The sequence below is a fragment of the Schistocerca serialis genome, chromosome 7 (genome assembly GCF_023864345.2).
Source record: "Schistocerca serialis cubense isolate TAMUIC-IGC-003099 chromosome 7, iqSchSeri2.2, whole genome shotgun sequence".
NCBI classification, from domain to species: Eukaryota; Metazoa; Arthropoda; class Insecta; order Orthoptera; family Acrididae; genus Schistocerca; species Schistocerca serialis.
In genome coordinates, this window is record NC_064644.1 from 53,427,689 (window position 1) to 53,448,775 (window position 21,087).

The 21,087-nt window shown below is 41.9% G+C and overlaps 1 protein-coding gene across 2 annotated transcripts in view; it reads left to right on the forward strand.

Annotated features, from left to right (window-relative positions):
• Positions 1–21,087, forward strand: part of LOC126412363 (carbonic anhydrase-related protein 10-like) — a 407,758-nt gene that overhangs the window by 183,658 nt on the left and 203,013 nt on the right. For both annotated transcript variants that reach the window (XM_050081928.1, XM_050081929.1), the window contains exon 2: positions 4,625–4,672. In XM_050081928.1, coding sequence (XP_049937885.1) covers positions 4,625–4,672 — 48 coding nt within the window. The remainder of the gene's footprint in view (positions 1–4,624; positions 4,673–21,087) is intronic.

Genomic DNA, 21,087 nt, shown 5'->3' on the forward strand with positions numbered 1-21,087 from the left:
AAACACTATGTCGTACCCCGCCAGAATTTTTCAGGAGGCTTCCAGTAGCCAGCAACTTACGACTACATTCCTTAATTGTTTCCACAAAAGGTGAATCAAATTCATATAACCTATGAAAATTACTTGCACGGTATTCGACGATTTTGTTTCTCCAAACCACACTGTTACTTGCACACGCTGCTGTAATGTCAAGTTTTCATTTCATGCGATCGTGCTGCTCTCTGGTGACAGTATTTGGCACATCTGACACGGAAATAAAAATTCTTTGAGACTCTGTAGGATGTGGTGCAATTTCCTTACCATACCTACAGCAGGCTTTTTCCCTCGGACTTTGAAATAATGGCTATTTTAAAGGGATACGCTCTACCTGAAAGTTTCTTCACTGAACTATCCTTAGGGATAAAAGTGACAATAATATTCAATCACGGGAAATTAATGGAGTGCACTGTGCAGTATTTTTCCGAGGCTCCATCAATTTCCTTTCAGGTTAGATATTTAGTATGTTGTTAGATTTCCTGTTTTTACTGTTTCACTCACGAAGTAAGTTGGAATACTTCATATTAAGTACATTACCAGTGTAACAGCAATGACCTTCAGTTTGCCACCTACCTGCCATTGGTGGAATTTATAATTTAATTTTTCAAGAATCAGTTTTTCGTATTCATAGTACTCCTTCATAAGTACAGTGTCGCCTTAGGAACAGAGGTTCCTGATATGAAGAAAAACAGCTCTCTAATTTAACTAAGGGGTCATGTAGAATTGACATTGTCAAGTTAGGGGACGATCTAAATTAAAGCAGAATCAGAAGTACAACTTCAGAGAGCCAAGATGACTACTGTACAGTGTTTATTGTGATGCCCAGCAAAATAGGTTGCCGCCATTACATCTTCTGCAGTACATTTCACTGAATGTTGACAAAATGCACCTTATATCGTATCATATGCGTGTTTGACTTTCTGGTGTGCAGTTCTTCTCATGTTCATGAAATATCGTCCTGTGGTATGAGACGATGTAAGATGCATTCTGTCAAGGTTCAGTGATATATACTGCAGATCTGATGATTGCAACTTATTTTGCTGAGACTGGTCATCACAATAAACACTGTGCAGTAGCGATCTTGGCTGTTCGAAGTTGCACTTCTGTTTCTGTATAAACTGAGAGGGGCTATAACACTATACTACAGCGAGTATTATATCAACATATGGTATTAAGTTGCAGAAAATATTACCCTCTGGGAGGATTTAAGTAAAATTGACCGTGAGTTACTTAATGGATTTGGATTTTCGAACCTGAATTTAATATGACAGTAGAACCCAGAAAGCTAAAGATTGAAATTTGTAACTTGTTTTAAGTAACGAAGTTTACTTAAATAAAATACGGTCGCCACCCTAATTACGCATAGTAATATGAAGCATTAGTTTTAAGGAATCTGGATACAATTTTGGTAAAGGAAAGCTACCATTACTTCTTTCCCAGAGAAGTGTATTGAAACTCTGCTCTAATAAGATAAGTGACAGTGAATACTAGCAGTCATAAACAGTATCTGCAAGCTCTCACAAGAAAAATTGACACTTTATCTCTTCTCAACAGTAATACTTTGTCATCTATAAATTATCTCATCATCAAATGTTGTGAAAGACAGTACTAAACCAAAAATGGACATGGTCCTTTTTCAATAGTTACTTTTCATATAGTATAAATATAATCAAAAGTCATTGGTAACAGTACTTTTCCACTCAGTATGAAGCTATCTTACTTCTATTTTTATGAATAAAAGCAATTACTGTAACTTTATCTTTCAGGGGCAAGGTGGGGCCTTCAAACTGTCCTTCCAATTTTTGCTACTCAAAGCACACAAAACTAAAAATTTACTTCAACTGCGATTAATATATTCATTTTTCAAGTAGGTTTATTCATTTTAAGCAATTCTAAATTGGGGACTCTTAAACTGTTTATTACCATAAAGCAAACTAAACACACCTCCTGAGACAATTTGTAAGTTGCAAATTTTGGTATTATTCTTTTATTCAAATTTCACTAAACTTGCTCGACTTTTAAAACAGTTAAAGCCACTGGTTTTTCATACAGGTTCTTAAGTATGATTTTAAATGCATTTACACTCTAAATAACTTCAAGACAACGTTCTATATTATTGCCATTTATACAACTAGTAATTTTCACTAACAGAATTTAATGCAGTTAATATTTAAAGCACAGACGCTTTGAAAAATGTAAATCAATCACTATGGAGGTTTTCATAAATGCAACACTCACTTCCTCCCTTAACTTCAACTGAAACTACAGTATATCTGGATACCTTGCATTCAGAATTGTGCAAATAATCAACTAATTATTTTCATTAGATTTTAACACACAGGATGCTCAGATGTCATTTATGTGGAGTGGATCCTGAGAGCTATCCTGAGAGCTATCCTGAGAGCTATCATGAGAGCTATCATGAGAGGAACCAAATCAAGGATGACACAGAAATTTCACAGAATATGCCGTATTGTTGCAAATTAAACAACATTTAAATGTACTGGTTCATACTTCGACATAAATCTGATCTCCTAGATTTGATGAAGTGATGGCGCAATATTGGTGGTGAGTACATGGTGCCTACCTCGGCACTTGGGCTGTTCACTCACTTGCTGCTCAGACCAGACTGTCCAGTAGCTAGCTGCCGACTGACTGGGCTCACTCATTTGGCGCCCAGACTGAGCGCCACATCCACCTCTTAGCCCACGCCAACCACATTTTGGCGCGCTCGTATTCACTTCCATTCGATATGGGAAGTACTGTTGCTTTTCATTTTATACAATGCAAGTCCCTAGGTATGAACCAGCTTATACATAGTTGTAAACAGACATTTTTTTAAATATCTTAATATTTAAATACATTAACATGTCACTACAAAAGCCACATACTTACATAACATTTTCCTCCAATTAATACAAAGAATTTAAATAGTAAAGGGAAAACATTTTACACAATTTTTCACTTAATTACAATAGGTCAAAGACATTACATAGTAAAAAAAATACATACTTGACATTGAACAGAATTAATCAGTAAAAAATATTTATAGTATTAGTTATAGTGTTACAGGGTCAATAAAAAGCCCCAGTCTTCGGGATTATGCTCCATCCCAGACCATTTGCTTCACTGCATGCTGCAAGGTTGTTCTTCATTTTTAAGGAATGGCGTTAAGCCTCTTTCAGAATGTCTATGGAGACACTTCCACATTTCTTTCGACGAGTTCAAATCTTTAGGTTTGTGTTCAGTATCCCGTGACTCCACTAAATGTCAGTATTACTAAGTAAAAACAGCTCCTGTTCAGAAAACAAATGCTAAGATTCCCTTTTGGTCTTTACGGAAAAAAGTGCTTTGATGCCATACTCCAGGAGGTAGCACCCTTTCGATCCTGAAGCAAGTGACTCAGCTTTACTGTTAGGTAACACGAGATCACCAACCAAGTCATTTAAATTCTCCTATGTTAGAAAATGAGGTTCGGTTCTAGCACCTCCTTTCATTAAGTCTGGGCACAACGTTGTAATTCACTAGCGTTATCATCCTTCAGCAAAAGTTTCGTCATATGGTGGCGTAGGTATGTAGATTGCTGATCCATGAGGTGTTGGTCGAGCCTCCGATTTTGAAGACCGATAAATAACATCTTGTTCTGGCTTTGAACTAATTCCAGGTACATTCGTTAAGTGGAAGTAGCAGTCTGTTACATAATCGTCAGGTTCCTGCCACACCATAGGAATTGCAAAAGAAATGTGACAGGACCCTTTTAACTAGCCGTTTAATTATGTTACACATTCGGCATAACAGATTTGTGATCCTAAAACTTATTCTTGTATATTTTAGTGTCGAAATAACTCTCTTAAGTTCTTTTAATTTGAGAAGTCAAATTTCGCCCCTGCGCTTTTAAAGTGAATTCGTCATAAACATAAAATAAATGTTTTCATCTTTTGCACATATGCGAGACATATTACTCCTTCTAAAACACAATGTTTAAGAAACCACAATATTAACCTGAACTGCGCTTGCCATTTCACAGCTTAAGAACGCACATGATTAGCTTCTTTAAGGAAATAAAGCTTCTATTTCAGCGGCAAATATGCAGGACACTTTCTCTCTAACGTTTCTTCCTCCAGATTTGTTATTAGAGCAAACATTGTCCATTATTGTAAGAAAAAAATTTATTGATGAGCATTGTTGTCATTCCTGAACTCACAGGCAAAAGTCACGTAAAACAAATATGTCAGTTGTTGACACCATTAAATAAGTTTGTGGTGTTTTAATCGCTGCGTTTAGCAGCCTATGCTAATAAAAGTAAGAGCTGTTTTAAATGTTGCCAAAATCTGGTGTTTGATCGCATTTCTGACGGTATTTTTGAATTTGTCAGGTACCACTACATAAGAATCAACTGAATTTATTTATTTAACGTTTTCTTGTTGACCAGTGTGTGTCTAATTCTCCTCTCCCGGACAGATCCACTATAACTGCATTAAAATTATCACAGCGAAAGAAAAGCAAATTTTACGTCGGAGAATATCTTTAGTTTGATATTTTTCAACTATTTATAACGAATTTCATAACTATGTTTATTTGATTGCAGGTTCTTACGCCAGCTGGGACGAATGGTGGACGTATGATGGTATATCTGGTAAGTAGTTTCCTACAGGTCAGACTAATGTAACGTTATGGAATTACTTCTGTGTAACTACTAAACCCGTAGAAAGAACATATTTAGCGTTACAGAGCCTAAAAAGGGCAAGAGTGGTGAGTGATCCGATAGATCTATCTATTCTTTCATTAGCAACAATGCAAAGGAATAATTTCTCCATCTTTCATTTTTAGGCAGCTTACGGCTTATGCTGATCGAATGAAACTGTAATTTGGGACGTATATAAGAAAGCGGATCTTGAATGATAACACACTTATTTCGTTAGCGGAGCATTGTATTAAGGCTGAAGTTCTAAGAAGACATACACAGGGATAAAAGTGACTAATATCGCACAATAAGCTACTTAGAAGAAATCAATAATCAGAATAATGGCTAAGGACATTTATCATGTCTTACATATTAATCCCCTTGTGACCTGGAAATTAGGTTAATACAAATCGTACAGAGATACAAGCGATCTTTCTTCCTAACCCCATCATTGACCACAAGGCGAAGAGAATATAATATACTATGCGAAGAAATGTGTAATCCGATTTGCAGAGTATGGAATATATGTAGGTGAAACATACGTCTTGTAGAAGCTGAGGAAACACCAGGTCAGTGACTAAAGCGGTCCTTTGAGGGTAGCGACCGTGATTGCATAACCGGAAATACAGTCCTCTTCGAAAGAGTTGATTTGGAGCCTCATAAACTCTCTTGTTGGTAATTTAATTTATCATGGTCGCCAAAGCTGTGATGTGTAGGAGTTTTGCTGAAATGAAGACAATATCGGAAAAGCTAAAGAACAGAATCTTAAAATACTCAGAGAGGGATGATTTGTGTGACTAGCATGGGAGGCTCACTTCAAGATGATTCTACATCAGTTTGAATTGTAGGTTAGAAAAAAGGGTCATTATACTCTAAGTAGACTCTCAAAATTATGGTTTGGTAAAACAAAATGGAAGGCACCTGGATTCTGTTTATTAATTACTTTTATTATACTGATTTGTAGTTTCTATTTAACTTGGCATAACGCTACGCGTTGCGAGCATTTTCCTCTGGCGTGTAGACATTTAGACATACGATATTTAATGATAAAATGTCATAATTAATTTAAATTAACACAGAAAAATTACAGAGAATTTTATGCACTGCGGAGGAGTGGGAGGAGAAATCGAAATCCAGCCGTACCTGCCCAAAGTGGACTCGTCGGTGAGGAAGACAAGTACTGCTGCACAATTTCAGTGCCGAAGAACTCCCTCTCTAACGCGGAAGGCGAGTGCTGCCGCCTACTTCAAGGACTTTGACACTTCCTGAACTCAGGTCGCTTTCCGGGAGACTGAGTCCCTACCGAGGAAGCGGCGGTGTGTCCAAATGCTGCATCGACAGACTACAGCTGTGGCCCGGGAGACGTCACAGGGGTCTTGATTTGGCCGTCGTCGCTACATTTTCAAAAGAAAAAATAAAGCTACAGCTAGATTAATAAAAGCATCCCGTGGCAGTGATTACAATACGCATAGCAGGTGGCAATCTCGGAGGCATTTAAATACGTAGAAACACCATCAGAAGATGGTGTAGGAGCTTGTGTCAGCATTACTGCCGCTCATCAAAAGAAAAACCTTAGGTGTAAAGAAAATGCGAGATTATGTTTTGCAGTACCGGTATTTTGAGAGTGGCCATGAGGCTTGAAGTCATTGAAAAGATGATGGTACTCATGAGTGAAGGCAATCGTAGCTCTTCATGATTATGACAAACAAACAAGTGATGCAAAGGTAATAGCATAATAGCTAAACTCTGACAATGTACATTATCAAACTTAAGACAAGCATGTTAAAGTGCACAAAAGAATTTTAAATACATATCAATCACAACATTATACACACGTGAAACAGCTGCAGCAACAGCAAATATACTGTACAATTGAATGTTTCACTAATATACTGTGACACAGAAATTATTAGTTTTTTTGAAACCCCGTAATTGCCTCGCACTACGACGCATAAGTTGAATATATGGTTCAAAGATATGTAACACCTCCCTCTGAAATGGTGAAAAGTCGTGTCGCCATGCGACATCATTCTCAGCTTCGACAACGCTTCAGACAGCATGCTGTCGACACTCGCGAAAATAAGGCTACAGTTCAGCAGTTCATATCACATGTAAGATGGATTATTGCTGTCACATTGACACTATATTTCATCTTATTTCTGCGCAGTGCTACCGTGGACGTGCGACACTATCGGTAGGTCGTCACAACCCCTCAAACCCACATTTCATCCCTTCAGCTGACGCCTCTGCATTGGAGATCAGCGTTGCTTTCCCACGGTTATCTTATCAGTGGCCGAAGAAAACATTCCAGACACATTTACGCTCATAATCGGCACGAAAAGCGCGCACGGGGTGGCATAAAGGACGTCAATGAAAACACCCCTTGCCCTGGGGCATTGATTCCCGCACATTTCGCGCTCGAAACCGACATTCCGCAGTGCGATGCGCAACAGGAAGATCTTTCTGACAACCTTTGACACTGCTAACATCCTCGGGTGTATAAACCTGACGTCGTTGGAATGCGTAGCAATTGAATGTGATCAAACCCATTTGTAGAACAGTGCGATCGCAATTTTTGCTCTCGTATACAAGTACGAAAAATTGTTTCTGGGGTGACGAATTGGATAAAAACCGAGTCTCGTCAGTGGGTAAGGAAACTGGAAACGAAAATTTGTAAATTCGTAAAGAAGATCGGGACTTTAACCGTGAACTACCAACCTCCGTCGAGTGAGTATGTATTTACAGACAGGTAGTAGTTCATAGGGCAACACGTACACTGACACGCCAAAAGATTATGACCATTGTCCACTGAGACGATGGATGCCACCTGGTAGCGTTGCGGGCACGTGACATGGTAACAAAAGTATGTAACCGGAGTCGACACGGACGGGCGATCACCCTAGCGAAGGCATGGACTGCAAATGAGGAAATCCATTGAGACAAGCGATCTTGACAAGGGAAGATTATGAAGCATGGCCTATGGACGAGTATCTGGAAACCGGGGAGGCTGGCCGAGGGTTCACGTGCTACACTCGTAAGCTTCTGCGAAACGAAGTAGAAAGAGACAATGAAACTACCACCATGCGCTAAATGTTTGGACGTCCACGAATCTTCGGAGAAAGTCGGTTTCGGTGGCTGGCCTGCTCTGTAAACTAAGGTATTTTGAGGTCTGTCGCATCTGTGCCGAAAGCGTACAACTCCGGATCACGCGCAAACGCTTAGGAGCATACCGTTTTCGTACTCTGCTAAACATGGAGCTCGGCAGTAGACCATCACCACGTGTTCACATGTTGACCCAACGACATCGTCAGTTACGATTGCAGTGTGCACGTGACCCTTGGGATTCGATCATCGATCATTGTAAACACGTTGGTTCTTCGGATGGATCACGTTTCTGCTCCAATAAGTCGATGGTCTTCTCCACAAACGCCATCAACGAGATGAACGGCGGCTCGACCACGGACGCAGGCTGGTTGGAGCACTGTTATGCTGTGGGAGACATTCTCCTGAGCTTCGTTAAACCTTTGTTTGTGAACGTAGAGATGTTGTCAAATGCTAGCCATCTGAATCCGTTCATGCTTCATGTCTTCCCCGCGGCGATGTCACCTTTCACACAAGTATAATTGTCCGTGTCTCGACGCCAGTACCGTGCCACAGTTGTTAGAGGAGCATTATAGTGAACCCACGTTGATTTCTCGGTAAATCAAATTCACTTGACGGAAATCATACTGACCTCATCTGGCTTTCTATCTGGTGCCTTCACCTCGTTCACAAATCAGTGGCCGGTTACTTACGTGAATTATACGGCATTGCGCAGACATCTATGCCGCATACCTCGCCCAACAAGCTGGTGGATCCGTGATACGCAGAATCAGTGACACATCGCGTTCCGAAGACAAACAATCTATTAAACAGATCAAAATAGTCTGGCTAAACAGTGCAATAATTTAAGTAGACTGGAATTAACGTATGCCGTATGCTGGAGAAAACTGTCTTATATGTATTACAAAATAAACTACTTAATATGACTACTACAAAATAATGAATTTTTTGCCGTAATTTAGTGACGCAGCGCTGAAGCTGCTGGACCTGGGTTCGTCCCCTGGGCATAGTTCTACAAGTCGCGTCTTTCAGGAACCGGGCCACAAAACGCAAGAAGACGTGGCAATGCCGTTCTCTGCGTGTGCGTTCACCGACGCCCTGAATGAAGGTGTGCACGTGTAATTGTTAGATGGTGGTGGTTGTTGGGATGTTTAAGGGGGACTAAACAGCGAAGGTCATCAGTCCCCCAAATTGTTAGAGTTTAATGGAATAATAAAAGATGCCCCAGTTGAGAGTCGAACGCTTCTTAACAAACACGAAGATGGCTCTCGCCACCCAGAAGCGGTTATTGAGCCCGCGACCTGCTTAAAGCCATGAAACCACGAGTCGCTGATACAATAAGCCCATTATAATGGCCTTGCTTCGCCAGCCGGTGTGGCCAAGCGGTTCTAGGAGCTTCAGTCTGGAACCGCGAGACCGTTATGGTCGCTGGTTCGAATCCTGCCTCGGGCATAGATGTGTGTGATGTCCTTACATCTACACCTACATCCATATTCTGCAAGCCACCTGACGGTGTGTGACAGAGGGTACCTTGAGTACCTCTACCGGTTCTCCTTTCTATTCCAGTCTCGTATTGTTGGTGGAAAGAAGGATTGTTGGTATGCCTCTGTATGGCTCTAATCTCTGATTTTATCCTCATGGTCTCTTCGAGAGATATACGTAGGAGGGACCAATATACTGCTTGACTCCTCGGTGAAGGTATGTTCTCGAAACTTCAACAAAAGCCCGTACCGAGCTACTGAGCGTCTCTCCTGCAGTCTTCCACTGGAGTTTATCATTTCCGTAACGTCTTCGCGATTACTAAATGATCCTCTAACGAAGCACGCTGCTCTCCGTTGGATCTTCTCTTCTGGCACGGATCCCGCACTGCTGAGCAGTATTCAAGCAGTGGGCGAACAAGCGTACTGTAACGTACTTCCTTTGTTTTCGGATTGCATTTCCTTAGGATTCTTCCAATGAATCTCAGTCTGGTATCTGCTTTACCGACGAGCAATTTTATATGATCATTCCATTTTAAATCACTCCTGATGCATACTCCCAGATAATTTATGGAATTGACTGGCTTCCAGTTGCTGACCTGCTATATTGTAGCTAAATGATATGGGATCTTTCTTTCTATGTATTCGCAGCACATTACACTTATCTACATTGAGATTAAATTGCCATTCCCTGCACCATGCGTCAATTGGCTGCAGATCCTCCTGCATTTCTGTACAATTTTCCATAGTTACAACCTCTCGATATACCACAGCATCATCCGCAAAAAGCCTCAGTGAACTTCCGATGTCATCCACATGGTCATTTATGTATATTGTGAATAGCAACAGTCCTGCGGCACTCCCCTGCGGCACACCTGAAATCACTTACTTCGGAAGACTTCTCTCCATTGAGAATGACATGCTGCGTTCTGTTATCTAGGAACTCTTCAATCCAATCTCACAATTTGTCTGATAGTCCATATGCTCTTACCTTGATCATTAACCGACTGTGGGGAACTGTATCGAATGCCTTGCGGAAGTCAAGAAACACGGCATCTACCTGGGAACCCGTGTTTATGGCCCTCAGTCTCGTGGACTTTTTCGAAACCCGTGCTGCTTCCTACAGAGTGGATTTCTAGTCTCCAGAAAGGTCATTATACTCGAACATAATAAGTGTTCAAAAATGCTACAATTGATCGACGTTAGAGTTATAGGTCTATAGTTCTGGACATCTGTTCGACGTCCCTTCTTGAAAACGGGGATGACCTGTGCCCTTTTCCAATCCTTTGGAACGCTACGCTCTTCTAGAGACTTACGGTATACCGCTGCAGGAAGGGGGGCAAGTTTCTTCGCGTACTCTGTAAAATCGAACTGGTATCTCATCAGGTCCAGCGGCCTTTCCTCTTTTGAGCGATTTTAATTGTTTCTGTATCCCTCTGTCGTCTATTTCCATATCTACCATTTTCTCATCTGTGCGACAATCTATAGAAGGAACTGCAGGGCCGTCATCCCCTGTGAAACAGCTTTGGAAAAAGACATTTAGTGTTTCGGCCTTCAGTCTGTCATCCTCTGTTTCACTACCATTTTGGTCACTGAGTGTCTGGACTTTCTTGTTATCGACCTACCGCTTTGACATAAGACCAAAATTTCTTAGGATTTTCTGCCAAGTCAGTACATAGAACTTTACTTTCGAATTCATTGAACGCCTCTTGCTTGGCCCTCCTCACATTACATTTTGTTTCGCGTAATTTGTTTGTCTGCAAGGCGTTGGCTATGTTTATATTTGCGGTGAAGTTCCCTTTGCTTCCGTAGCAGTTTTCTAACTCGGTTGTTGTACCACGGCGGCTCTTTTCCATCCCTTACGATCTTCCTAGGCACATACTCATCTAACGCATACTGTACGATAGTTTTGAACTTTGTCCACTGATCCTCAACATTATCTGTACTTTAAAAAAAACTTGTGTTGAGCCGTGAGGTACTCTGAAATCTGCTTTTTGTCACTCTTGCTAAACAGAAAAATCTTCCTACCTTTTTTAATATTTCTATTTACGGCTGAAATCATCGATGCAGTAACCGCTTTAGTTACGTTTCAGTAGTTCTACGTTCTAGGGGACTGATGGCCTCAGAAAGTGCTCAGAGCCATTTGAAACGTTTTTCTTTTTTTGGCCTTGCTTCCACGGAAGTGGGTTCATAAGGCGTGAAAAAAATGAGAAAAAGGGGAGGTTGGCACTCTGCACAGTGAATAGATGGACGATAGAGCAAAGCTCTATGAACATTTCAAATTGTCAGGAAATTCATTCACCTGGCTATTGAACAAGTTGTAAGTTCATCTTAAAATGTTATACTACCACTGAAGAGAACCCATCGCACCAAATAAGCACTCGCCATAAATATATGAAATTGGTATTCAGTACTATATTCTGCTGTATAGTTTTGAGTGTTTCCTTCTGTTTCGCCCGATACCGATTGATTACCGCTAAGACCAAAAGTGAAATTTTCGTTTGTTATATCCCTACTATCTACCTTTTTCTGGTATTTGGCCACTGAAGTGAGCTAAACACGATTTCATGGGCCATAATGTGGTTCACAAGATCATACGAGAAACCTGCGAGGTAATTAGAGACAATATGAAGGACGAATTGATACCTATTCCAACAGAAGAAATATGGAAGAACATCGCTAAGTGTTTTTAATAAATGTGGCATTTTTCCTAACTTCATACGAGCTTTGCTTGGGAAACAAGTTTCTTTTCAGACTCCCTCGAACAATGGATCATGTTCTTTAATGACAGTCCAAGCTGATCCTTACAGATTTATATGAGCTGAATCTAAACCTAGCGTTAGTCATCTTGTACCACTCACAGTTTTTGACCAACACACTTTTTATATTTAGTATAAAAATCCTATGCTACACGGTAAATGGGGAAGTTAATGAAACGCTTTATTGCAACATAAGCATGGTTTGTATTTACAATAAACTACTTAAAACAATGGTATATGTTGACACAGGTTTCACTTGTCAGCTGGAATTGGTTTGCATTATCTTTCTCTTTTTTCTTTGAAGCTTCTTGTGCAGCTATCTCTACGATGAGCCGCTTGGTAAACTCGGTGAAGTGACCAACAGCAGTCCCGCATCATGTTGATGTTCCAGCGGCCTTGTTAGCGTTTTTGCATCGCTTAAATGTCCTGGTGAAAACGCTCTCCTTGCTCCTCACTAACGTCTCCCATATTGTCCGGGAAGTAGTCAAGGTGACAGTTCAAAAAGTGAACTTTCAGGCTCATTAAACATCGTAAAGTTTTAAACTTCTTTAACATTGTAGCTATAATAGAAACATATTCTGGGCCTTTTTCACCTTCTAAGATCTTTGTAACGACTTGCTTGATTGATACTCTTGCTTCTTTCTCGTTTAAGGTCATTGTGGATTCAAAGTTAACATCAAACATCAATATTGTAATGTCAGGTCTGATAAAGATACCTTCTTTTAGTTTAGCTTCTGAAAGGTGTGGAAACATCAGAAATTAGTTGTGTTGGAATAGGATTTAAATCGTCTCGTGGTTCAGGAACCGGCAAATCTACACCACGCCCTACTGGTCGGATGGCGGATGGAAAGTTAGGGTAGCTTATTACCTTCTTATTTTTCTAATTATGACCAGTAGTATCAATACTGAAAAGTAGCAGTCATCGAAATTATTTATTTTTCTCCCTCCATATCATGGGAACAGCAAATCTAAAGGCTTTTTTCTCCTTTTTGGACCATTTTCTCAAATCTTCAACACACACATAACATACCTTTTGCAGCGCCCAAGATTTATCTTGACCGCTCAATTTAGATCGAAGAAATGATAGATAAAGTTTTTCACTAAGTCTTTAATGTTTAATCACAAATTTACCACAAATACAACAAAAACTGTCAACAGAATTTTTACAACCACGATTAGACATTGTACTGAGCACATGTACAGGAAACGGGAAAGTGAGGTTAGGTTGATAGTAAACAGAACACCATCTGTTGACACAAAACCAGAATCGACCATTTTTGCCAGAAAATGTTTTTCAGCAGTGCTACCAACGTCATTTGCATTCATTACACCTCCTTTTTAAATTATTTTAACTATATAAAAACTGTTACATATTTTTAAAAAATTGCTTAATTTAATAAATTTAACTGTAAAATGTGAAGAAATGATGGGTGGTACAGTTATTTAAGTATCATATTTGGATTTCCCACCCTAAAACACATAAGAATAAGGTATTTTCAGCAAAAAATGTTTCCCCTCCTTGGTCTGTGTTATACAAAGACATCCTCCATAGCTCTGTTGCCTCCTTTGGATGCTCAGTGTAATTGAGGTATGTTACTACTGACGTCGGGCCATACGGAAAGAAAATGTTATAGCTAGAGCCAATGTTCTTAAGCCATGATTTTTTACTCTGCTGGCAGTATTCGTTGATGTAAAATTAGAAATATGCTCTATGTACTAAACAGCTATTTTTATTTCTGCTCCTCTTCCATTGTAGAGTGTATACTTCAGCCCTGTGTCCATGTACCCGAGATTGGAGAGATCATGCAACACATGATAGTTGCACATTTATTCAGTAACTTTTTTCTCATTCGTGTTGATAAAATACTTCACGATAACACAACCTGAGCGTGCCGCGGCCCTGAAATGAGAAAATGACGGAAGCAAGAAATACGGCGATCGCGGTACGCAGTCGGCGAGAGCAAGGTTAGCAGTGTGAGACGGTTGCGCTACGGAAAAGTGTGAACACTGCCCTTCAAATTCCAGGAACAGCATCTTCAAAAGCCTTGGCGGTATAACAGGCCAGTCCCGTGTCACGTGTGTGTGAGTGTGAGTGTGAGTGTGAGTGTGTGTGTCCTTTGACGTACAACCACATGTGAGACTCGTAGTCCGGTATTCGCGTCAAATGTCATTATAAAAGACCTGGCCCGTCGTACCAAGGTCACGGCTTGTGCGCTATCGTACACAGCATAGGCCAGGCTAGTGATAGATTCTTATCTCTTTGTATCACACTCAGTTATGTTATTCTTAGTCACGTCACATGCCGAAATATATGTTCTTAAATATGAGGGACCAATCGCCATAAAATGTTTTCAAAATGTAAGTAATGTGATGAGAGTACTGAGTGCTATAGTGACAGTATTAATAGTATACGCACCATAGACAAAAACATAGACGATTAATCACCGACAGCAACACCGCTGACGAAGATAAACCACTGGAACCTTGGATTTGGACAGAAACAAAATACAGTCCAATAAAATGGAACTAAGCAACATCTGCTGTAATGTCGCCGCAGGCTGCCACAATACGCTGTTTCACATCCTCTGGGGTTGTAGGCACATCACGGTACACATTCTCCTTTAACGTACCCCACAGAAAGAAGTCCAGAGGTGTAAGATCAGGAGAACGGGCTGGCCAATTTATGCGTCCTCCACGTCCTATGAAACGCCCGTCGAACATCCTGTCAACTGTCAGCCTAGTGTTAATTGCGGAATGTGCAGGTGCACCATCATGCTGATACCACATACGTCGATGCGTTTCCAGTGGGACATTTTCGAGCAACGTTGGCAGATCATTCTGTAGAAACGCGATGTATATGGTAGCTGTTTGGGCCCCTGCAATGAAGTGAGGACCAATGAGATGGTCGCCAATGATTCCGCACCAAACATTTACAGTCCACGGTCGCTGTCGCTCTACCTGTCTGAGCCAGCGAGGATTGTCCACGGACCAGTAATGCATGTTCCGTAGAACTGCAACGCATTCTCTGTTAATGCCCATTGACAGAATTGCACTCGATGATTAAAGTCATCACCATGTAATTGCTGATGTAGCGACACATGAAACGGGTGAAAACGGTTACGATGCAGTATGCGCATGACACTACTTTGACTCAGTCCACCGGCTCTCGCAATGTCCCGTGTACTCATGTGTGGGTTCATGGCAACAGCAGCTAACACACCAACTGCACCCGCTTCTCCTGTGACGGGCCTGTTACGGAACCGTTTGCGTGCTACGACCATACCTGTTGCATACAGTTGGCGGTAGATGTTTTGCAATGTGCGGCACGTTGGATGCTCTCTGTCCGGGTACCGTTCTCCGTACACCCTGCAGGCTTCAGCTGCATTTCGTCGACACTCGCCATAGGTGAGTATCATCTCTGCCTTTTCAGAGTTCGAATACACCGTGGTCACAGTTCCTACAACACTACACTATCACAGACGTCTGGTAAAACGGTGTACTACAGTTGGTCTGCGTGCGGAGACGAATGCAGAATAACAATAGCAGCAAGCGCTACATGCGGACACTGCGACAGCTAGACCAAACCACAACAGTGCACTACAGCCACACTCTTAAACACGGTCGTCATCGTAAACATGTCTCTGCAGATGCTGCTCGCCGACCGTGGCCCGTGTTTGTTACAACACGCAACTGAACGTCGGAGGTTTCAAGCGTCAACTTTACGTTACAGTATCTCCGGATGTAAAGGACATTTTACAATGCAACAAACGGCACTGATTACGTATTTGTTCATATGGTCAGATGTGCTAACAAAACTAACGGGGTGCCATTTAAAAAACGTAGGTTTGTATTAAAAAACATACTTCCGAGCATTTTTTATGGTTTGTATAGAAACAATTGCACAAGCCCCTCTCCTCACGTTCGGTCTGTGGAATCGATTCGTTAATATTTGATGTGGTTTACGAAATATATCGAGCGGTAATGTTAGGTGACTCACCCTGTATAGTACAGCTCATGTAAACCAGAATAATTGAATTATATTGCATTACTGTAAAGAATATCTGCAAACACAATAAATTTTATTTATTTTAAGAGAAATAGGTAGCTGCGTAAAAATATGTCCAAGAATAGCAAAGTTAAAAAGGAGTAGAAGTTCAATTTTCACAGACATCATGGAGGATGTTAACAGCATACATTTGGAAGCTTTGTCGCTTCATTGAGAGGATTTATTGAATACGTTGTAAATCTTAATTGAGATGGCCGATCGGAAATGTGAATCTTATCCCTTTCCAATTGGATTCGTGGGCTTTACTCTGAGCGCCACATCCCTAGGCCAATACATAAACCACGATATAATTTAACAGTGTTCAGAGTGGTAATGGTAAGATAAAAAGCAATATCGATTTATTATGATGCCTTTATAAGCGGGTGACACACAATAGAGTTCATTACAGGTAAGGGCGTTTGGGAAAGTTTGCAAGAATATGATCCTCTGTGATAATTGCGGTACAGTGTTCTCAGGAGCACGGGCGCTCGCAGATATTTGCGTAGTTCTTGAGGGTAAAATTCTAAAATTTTTATTGTTGATGTAACTGGTTTGTCAGTTTCGAAACAGGAAGTTAAGACTTATTATTCTCAAATAATTCATATGTATGGACTTGGCACAGTCAACCCTTTCAGATCTGAATTTTCTCAGGAGGAAGAATTTTTCTTTACACTGTAATGCTATTAGCTGATTCTTTAAATGATTTTAGATTTATGCAAAAATGTGACCCGGCTTCAAAATATACTTTGTACGCTTGGCTTCTTTTTATGGACTGAAATAAACAATTTTGAAATGTTCACTGATGTCATTAGCAAACTGATTATTCAACAATTACCATACAAAATAACAGCAACAATTTTCATTTATACAGTGGGATATAACTAACCAACCACTTTCTTGTGTTCTAGCGGTCACAAGCTGCTGTGCACTGCTACATTTGCTCGTTGATATTTGTATAGTAAAGTCCAACAATTGGCAGAACTTTTACATGATAAAAAAGATTGAACATCTACAGATGTGTACATGAGGTTTCCTCTGTGTAAAAACTCCTCTGTTGCGAATAAGAGGCAGTAAAATTTAATGTACACAGTTGTAGCCAGCTGGAATGAAAGAGTTAAGGTCAGTTACTTTGCAGTCATTTACTCTGCACGTAACCGGTAAGCTTATTTCAATAGTATTGGAAGTACATCGTTAATATGAACATCAGTGGCACCTTTTTGAGTTAACGATAAATTATGTCCTTAAATGATAATACTTTTTCCGACGACATTGTAATTCCTTGACAGATAGCAAAGGACTTGAAACAGCTGTTGAATGGAATGAACAGTGTATTGAAAGGTTGATATAAAATGAAAATCAAGAAAAGCAAAACAAGGACTAAGGAATGTAATCCAATTAAATCTGACGACGCTGAGGAGGATTAGAGTAGGAAACAAAACACAGAACGTAATAGGTGAGCTTTGTATTTTCGGTACTAAAATAATTGATGATGACCGGAGCAGAGAGGATATAAAATTTTAACTTGTAATGGAAAGAAAAGTGCTTCTGAAGGAGAGACATTTGTTAATATCGAATATAGATTTTAGAGATGCGAAGTCCTTTCCGAAGGTATTTGTCCGGAGTGTAGCGTAACATGGAACTGAAACGTTGCGATAAACAGTTCAAACAAGAAGAGAAGGTTTTCAATGTGGTGCGACGGAAGAATGCTGAAAATCAGATGCAACTAGCGTGCAGGTATTGAAAATACATAGGTAAGAAAAGAAATTTGTGGCATAACTTGACTAAAGGGAAGGTTCGGTTTACAGGACACATTCTGAGACATCAAAGGGTCACCACTTTAGTATTGGAGGAAACTGTGTGGGGTAAAAGTCGTAGAGGGAGACCAGGAGATGAATACGGAAAGCTGGTTCAGAAGGATGTAGGCTAGAGTAATTATTCGGAGATGGAGAGACCTGCACAGATTAGGGTAACACGGAGAGAAGCATCAAACCATTCTCCGAACTGAAGACAACAAAAACAGCTTGTTAACACTCAGGATATCTATTGAGTTAAGAACTATAAATACTGTTGGAAAGTTACTCATATACCAATAGTATTACTATGACACAGAGGGCCTGTAATGCCGTACTACACCGCTCAGTGTTTGGGACCTTTTAGACTGAAATTTCACGTTATTTCCTCCTATCTTATAGTACAGAAAGTTTTTTTGTATGGATGTACAAAACGTCTCTACAGATCAGTCTTACTCTTCCTTGAGAACTAAATATGTAAGATGGTGTCCTGGTGGGATTTAGCGACGGTTGATGGGCAGTTATACATCCTCCATGTTTATGGTGTGTAGAAAATTAGGGTGTGAATCTGAGTGCAATGGTTCAGAAATGGCTCTGAACACTATGGGACTTAACATCTGAGGTCATCAGTCCCCTAGAACTTAGAACTACTTAAACCTAACTAACCTAAGGACATCATACACAGCCATGCCCGAGGCAGGATTCGAACCTGCGACCGTAGCGGCCGCACGGTTGTGCCATGGTAAGGATGGATCTTCGCCAGCTCCTCGATTAGGCCTGTGTGAGAGAGTGAGGAAGAACAGGTTGAGCACAGTATTTCGACATTGTTCTGTAGCCGTTCACATTCATCTTGACTCCAGAACAGTGCAGGAAACACCGCCGCATCCTGGAATGGCCACAATTTCACAGCACAACGTGGAAAAAATGAGTATTATAGTCGTCGTACAATACCGTATGCATGTCCCTTGGGAAGAAAACCGTTCTCAGAGGGGTACTTTGCGTAATTTTGGCCGCTATTTTCGATTGTTTAAATCTACTGGCCATTAAAATTGCTGCACCAAGAAGAAATGCAGATGATAAACGGGTATTCATTGGTCAAATACACTCCTGGAAATTGAAATAAGAACACCGTGAATTCATTGTCCCAGGAAGGGGAAACTTTATTGACACATTCCTGGGGTCAGATACATCACACTGACAGAACCACAGGCACATAGACACAGGCAACAGAGCATGCACAATGTCGGCACTAGTACAGTGTATATCCACCTTTCGCAGCAATGCAGGCTGCTATTCTCCCATAGAGACGATCGTAGAGATGCTGGATGTAGTCCTGTGGAACGGCTTGCCATGCCATTTCCACCTGGCGCCTCAGTTGGACCAGCGTTCGTGCTGGACGTGCAGACCGCGTGAGACGACGCTTCATCCAGTCCCAAACATGCTCAATGGGGGACAGATCCGGAGATCTTGCTGGCCAGGGTAGTTGACTTACACCTTCTAGAGCACGTTGGGTGGCACGGGATACATGCGGACGTGCATTGTCCTGTTGGAACAGCAAGTTCCCTTGCCGGTCTAGGAATGGTAGAACGATGGGTTCGATGACGGTTTGGATGTACCGTGCACTATTCAGTGTCCCCTCGATGATCACCAGTGGTGTACGGCCAGTGTAGGAGATCGCTCCCCACACCATGATGCCGGGTGTTGGCCCTGTGTGCCTCGGTCGTATGCAGTCCTGATTGTGGCGCTCACCTGAACGGCACCAAACACGCATACGACCATCATTGGCACCAAGGCAGAAGCGACTCTCATCGCTGAAGACGACACGTCTCCATTCGTCCCTCCATTCACGCCTGTCGCGACACCACTGGAGGCGGGCTGCACGATGTTGGGGCGTGAGCGGAAGACGGCCTAACGGTGTGCGGGACCTTAGCCCAGCTTCATGGAGACGGTTGCGAATGGTCCTCGCCGATACCCCAGGAGCAACAGTGTCCCTAATTTGCTGGGAAGTGGCGGTGCGGTCCCCTACGGCACTGCGTAGGATCCTACGGTCTTGGCGTGCATCCGTGCGTCGCTGCGGTCCGGTCCCAGGTCGACGGGCACGTGCACCTTCCGCCGACCACTGGCGACAACATCGATGTACTGTGGAGACCTCACGCCCCACGTGTTGAGCAATTCGGCGGTACGTCCACCCGGCCTCCCGCATGCCCACTATACGCCCTCGCTCAAAGTCCGTCAACTGCACATACGGTTCACGTCCACGCTGTCGCGGCATGCTACCAGTGTTAAAGACTGCGATGGAGCTCCGTATGCCACGGCAAACTGGCTGACACTGACGACGGCGGTGCACAAATGCTGCGCAGCTAGCGCCATTCGACGGCCAACACCGCGGTTCCTGGTGTGTCCGCTGTGCCGTGCGTGTGATCATTGCTTGTACAGCCCTCTCGCAGTGTCCGGAGCAAGTATGGTGGGTCTGACACACCGGTGTCAATGTGTTCTTTTTTCCATTTCCAGGAGTGTATATTATACTAGATCTGACATGTGATAACATTTTCATTCAATTTGGGTGCATAGATCCTGCGAAATCAATATCCAGAACAATCACCTCTGGCCGAAATAACGGCCTTGATACGCCTGGGCACAGAGCTTGGATGGCGTGTATAGGTACAGCTGCCCATGCAACTTCAACACGATACCACAGTTCTTCAAGAGTAGTGACTGGCGTATTGTGACGAGCCAGTTGCTCGGCCACCAGTGACTAGACGTTTTTAATTTGTGAAAGATCTGGAGAATGTGCAGGCCAGGGCAGCAGTCGAACATTTTCTGTATCAACAAAGGACCTTACAGGAACTGCAACATGCGGTCGTTCAATACCCGGTTGATATGTAGGGTTTCACAGGGATCGAATGAAGGGTCGACCCACGAGTCCTAACACATCTGAAATGTAACGTCCACTGTTCAATGTGCCGTCAATGCTAACAAGAGGTGACCGAGACGTGTTACCAATGGCACCCCATACCACCACGCCGGGTGATACGCCAGTATGGCGATGACGATTACGTTTCAATGTGCGTTCACCACGATGTCGCCAAACACGGATGCGACCATCATGATGCTGTAAAGAGAACCTGTATTCATGAGAAAAAATGACGTTTCGCCATTCGTGCACCCATGTTCGTCGTTGTGTACACCATCG